Raw genomic sequence first — 17,055 nt, forward strand, 5'->3', positions numbered from 1 at the left:
TCTAACACATGCTGAATGAAATCATCCCTACCCCTAAGGCCACTGCAAAGGTGAAACTTCACCCATTAGGCTATTCGATCAATATAAACAAAGAGCTAAGCAATAAAAATGCAGAGGCTTGTTCTATAAGTCATAAGGAGACTGGTGAGTTAGAGGATTTGCAGCTTGGCTTTTAGTGGAGGCTCCTTTCTCCAGAGTGTAAATCAGAGCAGTAGCTAGACGCTAAATAAATATTTAGCAAATGAGAAAGTCTCCATTTAATGAGAAAGTATTTGGTGAAACGAGCTGGGGAAATGGTTTCGGTAGCGCGGTAAGAGAGGCTGGCAGTCTGTTCTGCCCCACGGGATGATGTGGTCTACTTGTGTTGCGTAAGACAGGATCTCCAGCTGGGACAGATGCAAGAAATATAACTCATTAGTGAAATGCAAGAGCCTTTCAGGGTTAAACTACTGTTAGACCAGCCAGATTCATTCCCTAGTTGCAGAATATGCCTAGCAGCAGCCTTGGAAGATTACTATCTTTCTTCATAACAGTGATGTTGCAGACAGGATGGTCTCAGGGTACTGATGATGCCAAGTTTGTAGGAAAAAGTAATTTTTTTTCTTTTATGTTCAAGGGCTGAACTCAATTTCCACACCTTTATCTACATCATTAGGCTGTCGAGATGACAGTTCCTTTCTTAAATGTTAATTAATATATCTCTCTTTTAAGATGTGTTTTCAAGGGGTTAGTGCCTCAATCTTCCTTGTAATTACATGGAGTGTTAGTACAAGTCCTCAGCTACATCCCAAGGTCCCTTGAGAGTTCGTTCCTGCTGCAGTTTCCAGTAGATGAGCACTCACAGAACCAGTCCTTCAGAGAGCTGCTGACTTCAAGTGTTCAGCCAGATAATAAGCAGATTACCGTACCTTCTCCTCCTGGTGACTGTGAGCTCTGTGCACAGGCTGCACATCACCAATTGCTGTGGTTAATACTCCTCTCCTTCCCTCAATCCCTTCAAATTGGTGGGGCTGGTTCTATAAACACAAGCCCCTCTTTGGGGCAAGAACTTCCATAGATTATTGATATAGCAAAAAGAGAGAAGCAAACCCCATCAAGTTCTTAATATAAAAGCCCAGTAATAAAACAGTCACATAGCCATGCTGGTGAAGTGAATCTCACACGTTGAGCATGGCTTTGTCACCGCAGCGGTGACATGTGTGCACCAGGGATGATGTGGCTGTGGTTTATCATGCCCCCACAGCTGAGAAAAAGGAATTGCAGCTTCTTCAAATGCAAGGCAGTTTTTAAGTGAACAGCAATATTTGAGATTGCAAATTAAAAATAATGCTGTGCTTTGGAAGCTGCTAAATTTAAATGTCAAATTCTTTCTTTGAAAGCTATAAGATAACTAGTTCCTCTCCAGGGAGAGTGAGTAGGAGCTTGTCTACTCAGTGACAATGTTTGCAGTAGCAGCTGCCCACCAGTTTCCCATGCAAACGTTCATACTCTGTACTTCAAGACTGGATTAAGCAAAATTATACAAGGGCATTCACTGCAGAGCACAGCACCCTGTTCACAATAGCTCTCCTGCCTTAGCTCATCACACCTACACACAAACCACGGTGTGTTTTGCAGTAGTAACCCCATATAAACAGGCACTAAGTTTCACCCAAGAGGAGAGAAGAAAAAAAAAAGACTTTTAAGAAAATATTGAGTGAGAAACACCATTTTTTCTCAAGCTGTGCAGGTTCAAAACTGCCTTATATATCATAGATATTCATTAGGGAAAAACCTCTTGGGCAAATCAGTGAGGCAACTCCAGATAGTCAGCAAAAGTCTCATAGTAGAACAGCACGTCTCCAGATCCCAAGAGCTACAATGCCTGGGTGAAATATGCTCCAGAACTCTGTCTACTGCTGGTCCACTAGAGGACATCCTAATAATGATAAACTCCTTTGGCTTATATAGGAAAAGGTCCATACTGAAAATGCTGCTGCCACATCTGGTTTACAGCCCACGCTGGGACTGCTGGTGGTACGTATGCCAAGCCTCATTTTTAATGGTAAATTATTTCTAGCCCTTATTTATACAGCCTTATGAAGCTCCAAAAAATGGTCCCTACAGCTGATGCCAGCCTTTGAAACTACAGAGAAAGAGATAGAAGCAAGGGAGATTTCCAGACAGACATTTAGTTTTATAAAGCAAACCCCATCCTGTACACTACCCTCAACCACAGGGAAAAGGGCTCTGTTGCTGCTGGGTTTCTTTCAGACTTCTGACATGATTTCTGACAGGATATCATACTTTTTCAGTGCAGGAAATGCTCAGAGGTACAGAATGATCCTTTCACCCTGGTAATGTGATTTATCAAACCATAATGGAGGAACTCAACTCATGCATAAATAAGTGGACAGGAATCAAAACAAAATAATCACCTCAAAGCCACAAAAAAGAGCAGACTATTGCTCTAGCAAAGCACAGAAAAAGGCCACAGCGGTTTCTCATAAACCAACGGGGTTCTTGCCTAGTACTTTTAAGGTCAAAAAATAGAACACAAAGTCTGAGCTAGCAATAGAGGTAATTTCTGGAGCTAGGCAGCAAATGATCTGTGACAAGAAGTAGAACAGCAGAAAACAGCGGAGAATTATTACAACAGAAACGTCTCAGGTTGGAATTAGTGTTAGAGGCGTCAGAGGGTCAAAGCAACAGAGTTTTCAGTGGGTAACTTAGGGCCTTGATGTTCCCCAGCCCCATTAGTGGGGATGTGCCTGTGACTCAGAGATGAAAACTGTGTCTCTGCAAGAGAGAAAGACATACACCAAAGGCAGGAGATCAGAGCTACTTTAAAGACAAAATTTGCTATTCCTCTCCTACTGACGATAGCAAGAGCAGGCTGGCTGTAATTAGAAGGGCACAGATCCTAGCCATCCCTTCGTGGGCGGCAAGTGATGTGAAGGGGTGCTCACCGCAGCCCTACCGAGACACTGCCCAGCCCCCGCCCGGGAGTGCCCCCTCACCACAGCGGGAGGGCAGCTCCCCAGCTCCTGCACTCCCTACCACCCGACGGCGGTGGAGGGATGCTCTCAAACGACGTGGCTGGTGGAGTCAGCTGCTCTTTGATGTCAGTACCTGCTCCAGGCTCGGCGGGGCGGGAGTGGGCGAGCGGAGCGCAGCGTAGCCGAGCCGCAGCCTCTGCTCCCCGGCTGCAGGACGGCTCCTGCCTCCCACACTCTGCCTGGCCCCCGGTCCGCCCTGCCGGGGAAAAGGAAGCCCCCCCACCCCATCGCTGCCGCAGATCTACCGAGGGAACTTGCCCAGTTTTCCCCGTCCGTGGCACCGGGACTCACGGCCATGGCCCCCGCTAACTCCTCCCGTAACTTCTCCGCGCCGGAGGCTCGGAACGGCTCAGGTGAGCAGGGGCTGCGCGGGGCGGACGCGCACCTGTCCGGCGGGGGCACGGCGCTGGGGCCGGGCCGGGGATGCGGGGAGCTTTGTGGGGGACAGTCCGGCTGCACATGACTCTTGCGCTGCTCTGCAGTGCTGAGCCCGGCGGGGCTGAGGGGCCGACCGGGACCCTATGAAGTGGATGAGGATGAGAAAAGGGGCACAGAAACCCCCCCCACACACATCCCCGGGGTGCCCGCCAGGGTGAGCCGCCTTCAGCACCCGAGGGCGGACAGCTCCGGGCCCGAGCGGGCGGGACGGGACTGACCCCCCGGGGGCTGCGGAGGGGCCCCGGGCCCAAGCCCACCCTCCCGGGACACCACACAGCACCAAGATGAAGCCCCGGTATAAACCACCCCTGGCTCCAGTGGCTTGAAGCGATTCATCATCACCTTTTGGTTGAGAGGCAGTAATAACTCCAACAGCCTGTTGGTCTTACTAGACCAGCTGAACAGATTGAGGAACAAGAAACAGAGAACACAAGACACCAATAGAGAGGGAAGCAGAAATCCTCAGTAGTCTATTTTCTCCACGTTACTGTTGTTCCCAAAAATCAAAGGTTTAGGGTCAGGCAGGCTAGTTCTCAATGGTGCAAGTAGGTGAAACACTTCAACAGAAGATGTTTTATATGTGGCCTTTAACTACCTCTCCACTAACATGTCTTTTGTAACTGAAAGTGTACTTTATGTGCTTCCTTCTGAAATGCAGTAAAGAAGTAGTTTCTTATATATCTGGGCATGGCTGAGGACAACAATCACCTCAGAATAAAAAAAAAATGAGGCCAGTCGTCATTCAGCTCACACAGTGCAGTCCCACTTGGGGACTTTTAGAAAGAGTATCAGGGCAGCCACAGATCTACAGGCAAGGACAAATCAATGCCTGAAGTAGCTGTTTCAGTAAACAAAATACAGCCACTTGGACATGCACAGAAGCAGCACTGAAAATGCAGATTCAACCATATCTCAAGATAACTTTTGAGTAGTTGATAGTCACGCACTTTTGACACCAGCCTATAATACACATATGACTGTAGCTAGTAACACTTGGAAGCCCTGTTTGGACAAATACCCACAGGAGGAAAGATGCTACAGCACTAGACAGCCTGCCTTTCACACAAAGCCTTTGGGCTTGCACACATTCTGCTTTAAGGCCAGCTGAGCTCATTACAAATGTTACAGGATCACCCTGAGCACTGTATTGATTATACCACAGGAAAAAGACATTTTGTCCCAGTTTCCAGCTAACCAAGTGACATTTATGTTTCACTCATACAATCCATTTCCACAACATTCACAATAAAATTTGGGGTTAAAAGAGAGGAGAGCAGAACTCATAATGGCTACATGCAGAACAGCAAGACCACAGTAGTTTTCTTCCAATTTCTAGTCTGCAGTCTTCAGGCATTAAAGAGGTGTGAGATCTGTTTGGATGTTCAGGGGAGGCACAGGCTGGATGCTGAAGATTAACTACCAGGTCTCAATAGGATGCTGATGACTGTATTATCTACCAAAAGCCACGTAACTTGGGGCATTTCCTTGTATTGATGAGCAGGCAAGAGGAAAAGGGACTATTTAAACCCTCATGAACAGCCTGGTCCAGGCTTTTTTATCTTATCAACCAAGCCTGGCCTTCACTTTCAGGCCCCTGCCAGTTCTCCTGTGCCTCATTGGCTGCTTTCTGTCATCTACATAGAGGTTTTCAGATAAAATGGTGTGGCATACTGGATTCTGACCTTGGCCTTGCTTATGCCTAAGCAGGCTACTTCTTAATGCCAGAAGGACTGGGGCAGTGGTAGGTCATCATGTCCCACTTCTAACAACACTGAAATATCACACACAGTTGTTCTTGTACACACTTTTCCAGCCACAGGCCAGGCCAGTGGTGTAGCCTCAGTTACCTTGCCAACCCAGTCAAACTGCTCTGTCACACTAGAGTAAATCTGGAGAAGCTTGTGCTCAAAAATTCTGGAGGTCAAAGTCAGCAAACACCACCTCAGCAAACAGACACCACTTTGGCAGAGGCAGCACCTTAGGAGTATCTGTTATTTCATTTCATCTCATTGTCAAGATTTCCCTAGGTTCTGTTAGAGGAGACTTCCCCACTTCTCCTGCAGGTGTAGGCTGCTAAGGAGATGGAATAGCAGAGCAACTGAAAGCACTTCCAACAAACACCACATTGAATCATCTGCAATTCAATTCAAGACACATGCAGTTTAGGCTTCAGAGCTGTCACACCTGTCTTTGAAACAGCCACACAAATAACTCACACAAAGCCTTCCTCTAGGTAAAAAAAAAAGTCCCATAGGAGAGGAGTAATGAGATTTGCCTCAGCTGAGAAGCGTGATTTCAGACTCCATCACACACCACACATGGCAGTCTTGCAAAACAGAGAGCACCACAACCAGTGCATCGGACACCACCGTCTGCACCCAAGAGCAGAAATCCCCATTGCTTGGCACTGAGGCTTTATGGCTTCGAAATGTCATTTTAAACCCAGATTAAGAACAAGGCAAATATGAATTAGATTATGTTTGGGCCTCCCCCCACAAAGATCAACAGTCAAGCATCAGTGTTGGTGAGCTAAGTGTTATCAGGCAAGAATTTTGCCCTGTAAATCCACCTACATCCAGAACTCTGAGACAGCATCTTTAGGCCATGTGTTTCTCCTTGTATAACTAGGGCATTCCCTGTAGAAAGGCAGCTCAAGCAGATTCCCAAATCCCTGTCTGGCCACACACTTGGATTTCTTTTGAGAAAATAAATCAGAGAAAGGGAGAGGGCACAGAAGGAACATGGAAAGGAGCATGTGCTCTAGTCTAATCCTGACAACAGGGCTAGGACACAGCCAGGGTACAGTCCCACATCTCACAATAAGAGATAGCATTAGTTAGATAAGATAGATAAGCATTAGTTATCTGCCTGCAAGGCCAATGAACTGTGCCTCATACTGTACAATAGATAAAACCAGCCAACAGATGAGCTGAAGCTTTCTGACAACAGCTTGAGCATTGACTATATCTGGATTTCAGCACCCACATAGAGGCTTCACTTCTTCCATGTGCAAAGCACCAGCTGCCTTACCCACTCCTCCCAAAAATGGCTGGACACCCAGCACTCCCCAGAATACAAGTTATTATCAACTCTGTCAGACACTGGTGAGTACAGAGGCACACCAGTCTGATGTTAGTCACCCAAAAAAGAGCTGGGGAGTTTCAGGGCAGGACAGAAGTACATCAGAGGAGCTGAGGAAAGATGCCTGCACATGGCCAGATTTGGATGGCATGCTGCACACACTGAGTGGCAGAGAAGGAAGTGTCAAAGCCCCAGCTAAGCCTCTCCGAGTGCCGCAGGGGGTCTTAAACATCATTCCAAGCTACATCTTTGAGGGGGATCCAGCTGCAGGACAGGGCAGGCACACAGATGTCAAGGGGTTGCCTCTGGGTTGCACTCACTGCTTTGGTTTGTTTTGGCAGCAGCAGAGAAGCCAGCACCATACACCAACGTGATCATGCCCAGCCTCTTCAGCATCATCTGTTTCTTGGGCATTGTGGGGAACCTCATTGTCATCTACACTATCATCAAGAAGAAGAAGCTGAGATGCAAACAGACTGTGCCTGACATTTTCATTTTCAACCTCTCCATTGTGGATCTCCTCTTCCTCTTGGGTATGCCCTTTCTCATCCACCAGCTCCTAGGCAATGGCTCATGGTACTTTGGAGCTCCCCTATGCACTATCATCACCGCCCTGGACACAAACAGCCAGATCACCAGCACCAACATCCTTACAGTGATGACACTGGACCGTTACCTGGCAACTGTCTACCCTCTAAAATCTACCTATGTCCGGACCCCATGTGTTGCAGCTCTAGTCATCTGCTTGGTGTGGCTCCTCTCCTTCCTGACCATCATTCCCGTGTGGATGTACGCAGGTCTTATGCCTCTGGAGGATGGAACCGTCCGCTGTGCTCTCTTGCTTCCCAACCCAGAGACTGATATTTACTGGTTCACTCTCTATCAGTTCATGCTGGCATTTGCTGTGCCATTGATCGTGATCTGTGTGGTCTATTTTAAGATCCTCCAGCACATGGCCACCACTGTGGTCCCATTGCCCCAAAGGAGCCTCCGAATACGTACAAAGAAAGTCACCCGCATGGCAGTTGCCATCTGCTCTGCTTTTTTCATTTGTTGGGCTCCCTTCTACATCCTCCAGCTGGTTCACCTCGGCATCGACACACCATCCATGGCCTTCTTTTATGCCTACAACTTTGCCATTAGCTTGGGCTATGCCAACAGTTGCCTCAACCCCTTCCTCTACATTGCCCTCAGCGAGACCTTCAAGCGCCAGTTCTTAGTGGCCATCCGCCCCGCAAAAGAGCCATGTCGCAACAGCAGCTCTGTCAATAACAACAGCATGACAGAGGCCAGCGTATGTCTGAAACTAGCACCAGAATCCACCCAGCAGACTCAGTTTCTGGATGACTTTTCCCCACGTTCACTGCCCGTGACTGTGGCTGTTCACTAGGGCACTCCAAAGCGACCACAGCAGAAAGCCTTCAGGTCTGTAAGTTCATGGAGAAGTAGCAGCTTCAGGCAACTCTCGATGAAGCGTGTGAACTACAAGCTTCCACCTGCAGGAGTCCAGGTGCCTCCCTTTTTCATTGCAGGGCTCTGCTCCTACGCTGCCCCTGGCCTGTGAGATGCTGCATACTGCTGCTTCTTTCCACTTCTGCACAGGAGGACTTTGTCACACAAGACACTGGACCCCCAATGGGGATGGATGGAAAAGAGAGAAAAGACAGAAAGAGGATTTCAAGGGGGAACACTCACCCTGAAAGAGTGAAACCTCCACCAACAACACTGCCCAGTGATTCCCCGCCTCTTGGCCTGACCAGGATTCCCAAGCAGCATGCCAATACAGAGCTCCTTCATTCAAAACTTGAACATTTGAAACACAATATCATATACTTCTTTTTGGTAAGAAATCTGACCTGAAAACTTTGATGGTTGTGCTCACATCCTAGAAGCAAACAGCAGAGAGAGATCGTGGGGCCAGAAGTCTCACCTAGGTCTGCCACTTGGCTTCTTGGTCCAGCCACATCTGCCTCCAGTGGGTTGCATTGTTTGGCAACCAAGCTCTTTTCAAGAACTGGCTAATTTTCATGCTAATACTAAACATTTCAAGCAAAATCAGGCAGATAACAATTGTACTGCTTCAAGGGACTGCAAATGATTATCAAAACTACTGCTGCTAACACCAGCTTTGTGGCTTTTCATGCCAATGAGCCGATTTTTGCACTGCTAGTTCCTCATGCTGCTCTTGTGCCTCACAGTCTGCATGGCCATCAGGCAACCCCAGGAAGAGGGTTTTAAACACAACTAAAAACCACAATGTGCATAGATCTGTGGAGCAAGAAGATGTGAAAAGGCAGCTCAGGGGAAGCAGAGCTGCTTATGCAGCTTCCTCAGAATAACAAATGCTTTACAAAGTTAAAAGAAGGAAAATTAAATGTCTGATTTGTAAATGCAGCTTTAACGGTCACAGATTAGGAAACAACTTTGCTCATTACATAAAGACAGCACGGATCAGCTAAACGCGGGGGATTACACTGATAGCCTGCCCAGGGGACCGTGCAGGCATTGTTCAACGTTATGTCAAACATGAAGAAACTGGTTACTGTAGATGGGTTTAATATAATGAAGAATTAAAAACATCAGACAGCACAAAATTTGTTACCACGCTTATGGTTTCATGCCACCAGCCACCCACAGTACACCCAGAACAGAAATTCACCCTCACACAGCAAAACTGTCCCACCTACACACGAACACCAAAGCCACACACACTAACAGCTGCACCCAACACGCCCCCACGCACACTCACGGTGGTTTTAGGCACAGCCAACACCTGAGTCTTCATCCTGCAGAGAACATTGACTCACCTCCAGCGGTCAGAGCAGGCCAGTGCGCAACACCGGCACTTCCAGCAACATCAGACACAGCGCGTTGCTTTTTGAGTCACCGAACCACCCGCATAGCGGGGTCTCTGTATTTTCATTCCAGGCTCTGTCAACCGGCACCCACTGCAGCAGCACATCCACACCCTGACTGTACGGTATCTTATAAATTTTTCACCCCTGGGCAATAAAGCCAGACAGATAAAAGCAGAGCTTTCAAGCTTTATGACATTTTAACTGCTAGGAATTTTCACCTGTGCTGGTTTTCATGGAGCTGATTTGCTCTTTGTTCAGTACTTTCCCCAAAGTGCTCAGGAGCAAAGGTCGAGGACAATGCGTGCTGTGCCAAGCCAGACATGCTCTCAGGACACGGGAAGCTATTGTGCTCCCTCTCTCCCATAAGGAAGTTAAGGGGAGGACTGGTATGCTTCCCTGTGAGAGGAGGTGGTGATGGTTGGGCGTGCTGTTGGGGTTATTTTTCTCCTTTAATACCAGCAATGAGGAAAGTGAAAGCAGACTGGATTGTCAGGGCTCTCAGAGGGCAGCACACTGAAGATATTATCTCATTTACAGTAAAGGTGTTTATGGTTGAACACTAGTCTGCTCCAGTCTTAAGTGAATCAGTCTGATGTAATGTGGCCAAGCCACGTGCTAAAAACCACAGGGCCACTGTGGGCTAAACAAGACGGGTGGTCAGCACCAGCTGCTGCAACACTGGGAAGGATCTTTGTGGGATAGATGTTTTCCAAATCTCATCACGCTGCAGCCAAGGCACAGTACACAACCATCTTGCCAGCCTGAAGTCCTTTTAGATCCCATTTATGTGAAGGGGAAAGTCATGCTAGAGAGACCTGCTCCAAGCTTTGAGGCTTCTAATTTAGTTGGTGGCCCAGCAGAAGCACCTGGCCCTTCCCACCACCCTGCAAGGGCTCATGGTTTCCACTCCCTCCTGTTCCTCCTGCCTGTCCCCAAGGGGTTTCCTAGTTCAGATGTCCCAATGCTGGAAGTGGGGTCCCATTTCTTTCCATATATACCCATAAAAGCTCCAGCAAATGTACCTTGGGAAGATGCGGATGCATGGGGATGTGCTGGGAGACTGGAAAAAGAGGTACAGACAAAGGAAACTAGCAAAGAACACAGGCAGCTTTTTCCATCTTCCCTAAATCACCCCAAAGCACAGAGCACGATGAACAAAAGCCTCTCCTTTGAACACGAACCTTTTGATCAAACATCAGAGGTGTCCCTCTACGTAAGGGATAAGGTAAGGACTTCCAATAGCTCTACAGTCTCTGTGCACCTTGGTGTGACCTATTCTAAACACCCTACTCCTTTTCCCCTATATTTCAGAGCCAGTTTTGTTAAGTCAGAGAGTCTGTTTATGTTCTGGTTTGTGTTCAGTTTTACCTCTTTGTCTATTTGGCTCTTTGTATTCATTATGTAATTCCCCCGCACCCCCCATCTCAGTGCCTCAGTTATTGATTGCAGACCCTCAATAAAAGGTATTGGGAATAAAAGGTATGGCTAAGTAGAAAAGAACGCAGCTACTCAGGTGGAGACAGGCAGCTGAAGAGCTGTGAGGCCCGTCTGAAAGGTGCGATGAGAAGAGCACAGAGATAACGTGGTGTTTCCCGCAGCCCTGCCTCCCGTACACAGCCTGTTGTCTCTCTCACTTGAGAGAAACTAAGGGAAATCCAGCTGAAAAACCTGGGGGAAAAGCACTCCCAAAACCAAAGGGTGAAAGAAACTATGCCATCTAGTTGTTCAGAAGAGCAGCTTGCCACACTGGATGAGACAAATTTCCTCGGCTCCTTTTGCCAGCACTTTTTCTGTGTGTTCATGAGCTGCCTTGTCAGGCAGCAGGAAAACAGATGGGTTCACTCTCCACCCCCTCCTCTTCCCCTCCTTGTCCTTAGAGGTGCGACTGAAGCCACATGTCACAGCTCCGCTCTTGACAAACTCCCACAAAGGGCAGATGGTCCAGTCGCTTACTCCTGCTTTCCCAGCTAGCGACAGACCCTGCTTGGCTGCTCACTGCAAGGTTCAGCCCCTGGCTCACCCTTCTCACCTTTCTCACTTTACAGATCCCCACATCCACTCCTGCCTTCCCCACAGACACAGCTGTGCCAAGCCAGCCCAAAGGACAAGCTGGAGCTGAGGTCCCCAAAGCCCTGCCGGGTGACAGGCTGGTGGCATCCTTCCCCAGACAGCCTTGTCCACCTGAAGTCTCTCCCAGTTAAACCTGCCCAGGAGCAGACTGCAGCTGTGATGGAGAACAAGCACAACACTGGCTGCTGCTGGGTGGGGAGGAGGGAAAGGTGAGGTGACTCACTGGCCCCTGGGACACAGCCAGAACCTGACTAATCACGTTTCATCAATCCTCCTGGGCTGCTAATTGAACTCATTTTATTCAGCATGCTCACTGGTGGGAGAGAAGCCACGTGGCAGGTACAGATACATTCCCAGCCCACTCACTCCGCATTAGCCCTCCTGCCAGATGCAGGGACCACACCATGATGCCCTTTCTCACTCACCTCCCATTAGCAAAACAACACAGCTAAACCCTCCCACCCCCCTGTAGCCTTTCCACCAGCTCCATCCCTGCTGTGGGGCTGGGGAGGGGGCAGAACACAGGAAAGCATCACCCACAGCAGAGCAGTCAAAGTGGAGGGATGTCTCATCTACAGCCCCCATCTCCAGGAGCCCTTCGGTGCCTCAAAGTGTATTTTGAAGCTGTATTTACAGGGCAGCATTTGAACAGGGAACTCACTGCATCACCGGAGGGAAAACCTTTGTTAAGAGACGTAGACCCTGGTTGCAGGAGGGCACAACAGATGCTATCTTCTCTTAGAGCTTTTGTGCCCTACCCCAGCTAAACACAGACACACACAGGTTTTGGTTTAGGTCTTAAACCTTGTTCCTTCCACCTAAAACTAAGTTAACAGATGAGTCAGCCCTTCCCTCCAACCTGTGCTCTTCTGTCCCCTGCAGGTTCCCACTCAGGGTAGGCAGGCTTAGAGTCGGTGACATCATTTTAATTATTCTGCCGTTCAGTTATTATTAAGTTGCCTGTCTGAAGGAGCTATTACAATTATCTTCCTACACATGCTGCTGGAAGCACAACAGCTTGGAGATGCCAGGCTACAATTCCCTGCTCTGCCAGACACTTCAGAGGAGAAATCCTTACGCAGCCACAGCAAGGAGAAGACTCCTGCCTTGTCCAGGAGCGGCACTCCACACACCCACAGCCCACCACAGCCTCAGGAAACACGAACATTTTTGTATACATTTTGGCACTTGATAGGGTTAAGCACATGGTGATGGAAATGGTGGTTGAAGTCATCACTAGTGAAAGCTTCTCCAAGCTCTTGTTGGCTCATTCCATGAGGAGGTTGGTTCTTGGAGGTGCATCTTCTCCAGCAGCCAGGTCCCTCCCACCAAGAAATGGAAACAGGTTTTGAAAGGACTGTTCACATCAGCCCTCTGTCCTCCCTCCTGTCTGCTCATTAATTAAGACTTTGGATTTCAACTTCCACAAAGCATTTTGGGAATTTAATTCCAGCCCCTTTTCTGTTGCTGTTTGGTTTTTTTGTGTGTTGTTTTGGTTTGAGTTGTTTGTTTGTTTTTTTTTAAAGCTCAAGTTGTTACAACTTCCTAAATCATAATCCCCAATTTAGACATCCAAGTGCTCCGGCAACATAAATTTGTCATTTTATCAACACAGAAATTACTTGAAAGGAGAAAAAGAGTAAAATGTCACCTCTTGGAGTATGAACAAGTTGCCTGTCCTTTGCTTTTACTCAAGTACAGACACTTTTCTCCAGCCAACCACTGCCACTGCAGAAAGCACAGAAACAGTCGCTCGAGGCCGAGACGCGTTGTGCCAAGACACAGCCCCCAGCCAGCACTGACACAAGCTCTAGGTTTAAGAACACTGGCAGCTCAATGAGAACGGACCCATTTGCTAGAATTAATATTCAGTCTTTTTGCAGCATGGGAAACATCAATTGTTTGGCGTGAAATAAATTGTGTGTCTTTCCTGGGGGGATTTTAATGAGACCTCCCCCTTCTTTTCCCAATGCTCTCAGACTCAGGGTAAAAGAAAAAAAGCAAAACAACATTCCAGCATCTCCTCATCTACCTTGCATCATAATGGCCCAATCAGGGTAATTAGGATGTATCCTGTGTGCTCAGGGAGGCTTTACCCAGCAAATTCAGCCCGCTGTTCATTATGTTGCCACAGCATAGCTAATTACTCCTGGTTTTAGAGGGAAGGAGAGCAGACCAGCTCTCTGTGCAGCTGGGAAAAGGACTAGGCTGAGTACAGTCAAGTTTTGGCTTTAGCTCTAGTTCTACTCATCTTCTGGTACACTGAAGGCTACAGGATGGGAGAAGAGGCCAGTCTGGATAGTTAGTTCTTACAAGAACCAGTATAAGGACCTAAATCCCCAGATATCCCCTTATCCTCAAACTCCTTTGCAGTAGAAGGGCAGCTCCTCCTCCTCTGCAGCTTCAGTGCCAACCTGGGTACATGTGAGAGCAGAAAACTGAGACCCTTCTGCAGACACTGGGCAGCCCCTTAGTGCAGGAAAGTGTCACACACCGTTTTGGTGAGGGACACAAACAGGAGCCTTTCCCAAGGCACCTCTCCATCCCCCTCACCTTTCTACACTAGATTATCCCAGGTGTGCATGCACATTCAGGCTGGCAGACCCTTCCAGACCCCTCTGCTATGAGGTTTATCAAGACCCAGTGGGGATCCCACCACCCAGAGAGGTGCTCCAGGATCACCCATAGCCCACTCCCCAGCCACTGGCCAACAGTGGGCCACTCACAGCCCACATGTCCACAGCATTGGCCTGGTTTATCAGTTTTTCCCGTCCATGTGGCATCATGTCCAATCTCAGGCTTGCTATGAATGGATTAGAGCTCAACTGTTGATATTGTGCTATTTTATCATCTCCAGATTTGGCTAAAGCACATAGCAGAAGCACTGGTGTATGGATGTGAGATGAGAAAGGACACCACCATGGTCTCGATCAAGGCTGCACTGAGGTGGCTACATAGCTGTACAGTGAGACTCGGCCCAGTTTACATCAGTGTCTGCTTATTTCTTCACAACAATTTCCAGACAGGCCTGGCAGGTAGACTCAGTCATTTGTTTTGTGGCTGTCTGTGTCTGCCTTCCTCCTCCTTGCTACTTTAGTTTCCTCAAGCCTAGAGAAGTTTCTTTAGCAGCAATAACTCCCAGCTCACACAGCCATGACAGTTCACAAGTTAACATCTGTGCTTGGGGAGGAAAGGCTTGAAAGATTGAACGGGAGGGAGGCAATAAACCCCGAACTAAATGCAGAAGCTGCAACGTACACTGCTGGGGGGGCAGACAGGGCAGCTGTGGACCAGACACCAAGTGCTCTGCTGTGTTTCCATATCATATCTCCTTCTGCATACCCACAGCCTGATGCACCCCTAGAACAACAGTTAACTAGGGAACCTGCCTTGAGCAGCCAAACATGCCCCGGGACCAAACTGACCCTCCAAAGGGGCGTGAGTCCCGCTCAGCCCAGCACGCACGTTCAGACAGGTATTTGAACCCTTCAAAAACGGAACAGCATGCTAAACATTGCACACATGCATCCAAGAGGTTAACACTTGTTAGGCAACCACAGGTACCGAACAGTCCATGATCGCACAAGGAAACAGCCCAGTTGCCCAGGAAGCCTCAGACCCTTTGCTGCTCGGCCACAGGAGCAAACCCAGAGTCTGCTCTCGCTCAAACCGCTGCCTCCACCAAAATTAATAACAGGGGATTAGAGAAAAGCCAAGCAAAACAAGGTCTGAGTCATGACAAAAGCTTCTTCTGTGGCTGCCCAAGAGTGGAGTTTGACATCTCAGGGCTCTGATTTCACCAGTAAAACAAGCTGCCAAGAAGGAACGCTGACATGTTGCTGTCCTCTAGTTCCTTGAGTCTAATAGCTTCAAATGCTTTACAAATATTAATGACCCAAATCTCTGATGAGGTCTGGAGACAAGAGAATAACCATGATCGTTTTATCTTTGGAAAGCGTAGGCTGTCATCTCCGATAAAAACACAGTACTGCTGAGAAAAGAAACTGCTTATATTGACTCTGTCCTTTAATACAGGAAAGGAAAACAGAAAAGACTAGTAGGTGATTCAAGAAAAGACGAAGTTACCAGAAATGCTTGTCTGCAGCATTACAAGCGACAGATTAAAGCTGCAGTTGTGACAAGCCTGCCAGCACCAAGGATCAGGCAGATCAACTGAGCTTTGATATATTAGAGACGGAACATAACCTCCATTTCTTTGATCTCCCCCAAATCACCTAATTGTACTAATTCTGTAAAGCAAGCTTATTACAATAGCCGCAAAGTTGTCAGATACATCCCATGGGCTGGGAGAAATGACCCAGCAGTGAGAGTATTGCTGCAGATAAGTATGGGATGCGCTAAGTGACATGCGGCTGATTTACAGAATTACTAGCAGAAAACAAGCTTCTGCAACCAGTAACAAGCCACGATACATTAGGTCTGTCAGGAGTGTTTTTCAGGAGTGTTTAACCTCTTCTTTAAAGAGAAACCATCAATACTAATGAACTGCAATTGTGACAGCTCAGTGCAGAAGCTCAGATTTAAATTCTGTGCCTGACTGGCAAAGGGACTCAATGCTGCGAGAACACTGGGTCTTCATAGGAATCCTGTGTGAGATGTTACACATATGATGGAAGGCCTCAAAGACAGCACAAGCAGTGCACAAAGTTACTATCTAAGCAGCAATTAATATTTTGGAACATCTTTTCCATAAAAATACCGTGCAGAAACCAATTTATCTGCACACACATGCCCCAGAATGCAGCCATCTCAGGACTGCAATAAATATCCTTTTAACCAAAGGAAAGGATGAAGCAACAGGAGAAAACAAAAAAAATCACAAAGCTCAAAACAGGTTTGGTCCTTGCAAAACCCAAATAGGGACTTTTGTGACTTGATGCTTTAACTCCCAGAAGGAAAACTGCTGTCGGAAAGTGGGAGCCACTTGGTGACCTGCGAGACATCTGCCTGCCCTTGGACACTGTCACACATGACGAGGACACAGCTGGTGGCAGTGGCTCTGCAAGTGGGTTATATTATCCCATCCTGCTGTTTCACATCACATCTGACACTTCTGTGCCAATGGGTGCATTTCAGGATGCATTAGTGTGAACAGCAAACACCTCGAGGAAAAATATTAGTCTTACTCGAGCTGTAGCTGGTTGGGAGAAAGAGTGGGGATGAGATTTGATTAGCAGATGCTATAGCACTTTTGAAACCCGCAGAATTGTTTTACATGACACGTCTACAACCCCCTCAGGCCCAAGTTATGAGCATTAATAACTTACAGAGGGTGCAGAAATGGATTTATAAGCATGGAGTTATCTCCATTTCAACAGTTGGAGAAACTGGTGCTCATGGTGGCGGTGATATATTCCAGCAAGACTCATCAGATCCTGACCATTCCCAACTGCAAACACACACTCTGGCTTAAAATGAGGTAAATTGTGTCACTTCAGCAGCTTTGCCCTGGATGATAATACAAGGTGAAAATATCTCCATAGTTTGGCATAAACTTTTCTCCTTTTCACTCCTGACCTGACTTTTCCCCATTGGGCTTCTACTTAGAA

At 47.7% G+C, this 17,055-nt stretch overlaps 2 protein-coding genes across 3 annotated transcripts in view; one reads left to right on the forward strand and one right to left on the reverse strand.

Moving 5' to 3' along the window:
• The window catches only part of CASKIN2 (CASK interacting protein 2), a 77,589-nt gene that overhangs the window by 42,838 nt on the left and 17,696 nt on the right, over positions 1–17,055 (reverse strand). The window lies entirely within an intron of this gene.
• On the forward strand, positions 2,808–12,065 carry MCHR1 (melanin concentrating hormone receptor 1). 2 transcript variants are annotated; one of them, XM_005503074.3, is made up of 2 exons: positions 2,808–3,391; positions 6,899–12,065. In XM_005503074.3, the coding sequence occupies exons 1-2, from the start codon at positions 3,334–3,336 to the stop codon at positions 7,945–7,947; spliced, it is 1,107 nt and encodes a 368-aa protein (XP_005503131.1). In that variant the 5' UTR covers positions 2,808–3,333; the 3' UTR covers positions 7,948–12,065. The 2 variants fall into 2 exon arrangements, with proteins under 2 accessions (XP_005503131.1, XP_021144151.1); XM_021288476.2 differs by having other exon boundaries at positions 2,810–3,391; positions 6,902–12,064.

The sequence above is a fragment of the Columba livia genome, chromosome 18 (assembly GCF_036013475.1).
Source record: "Columba livia isolate bColLiv1 breed racing homer chromosome 18, bColLiv1.pat.W.v2, whole genome shotgun sequence".
In the NCBI taxonomy this organism is placed as follows: domain Eukaryota; kingdom Metazoa; phylum Chordata; class Aves; order Columbiformes; family Columbidae; genus Columba; species Columba livia.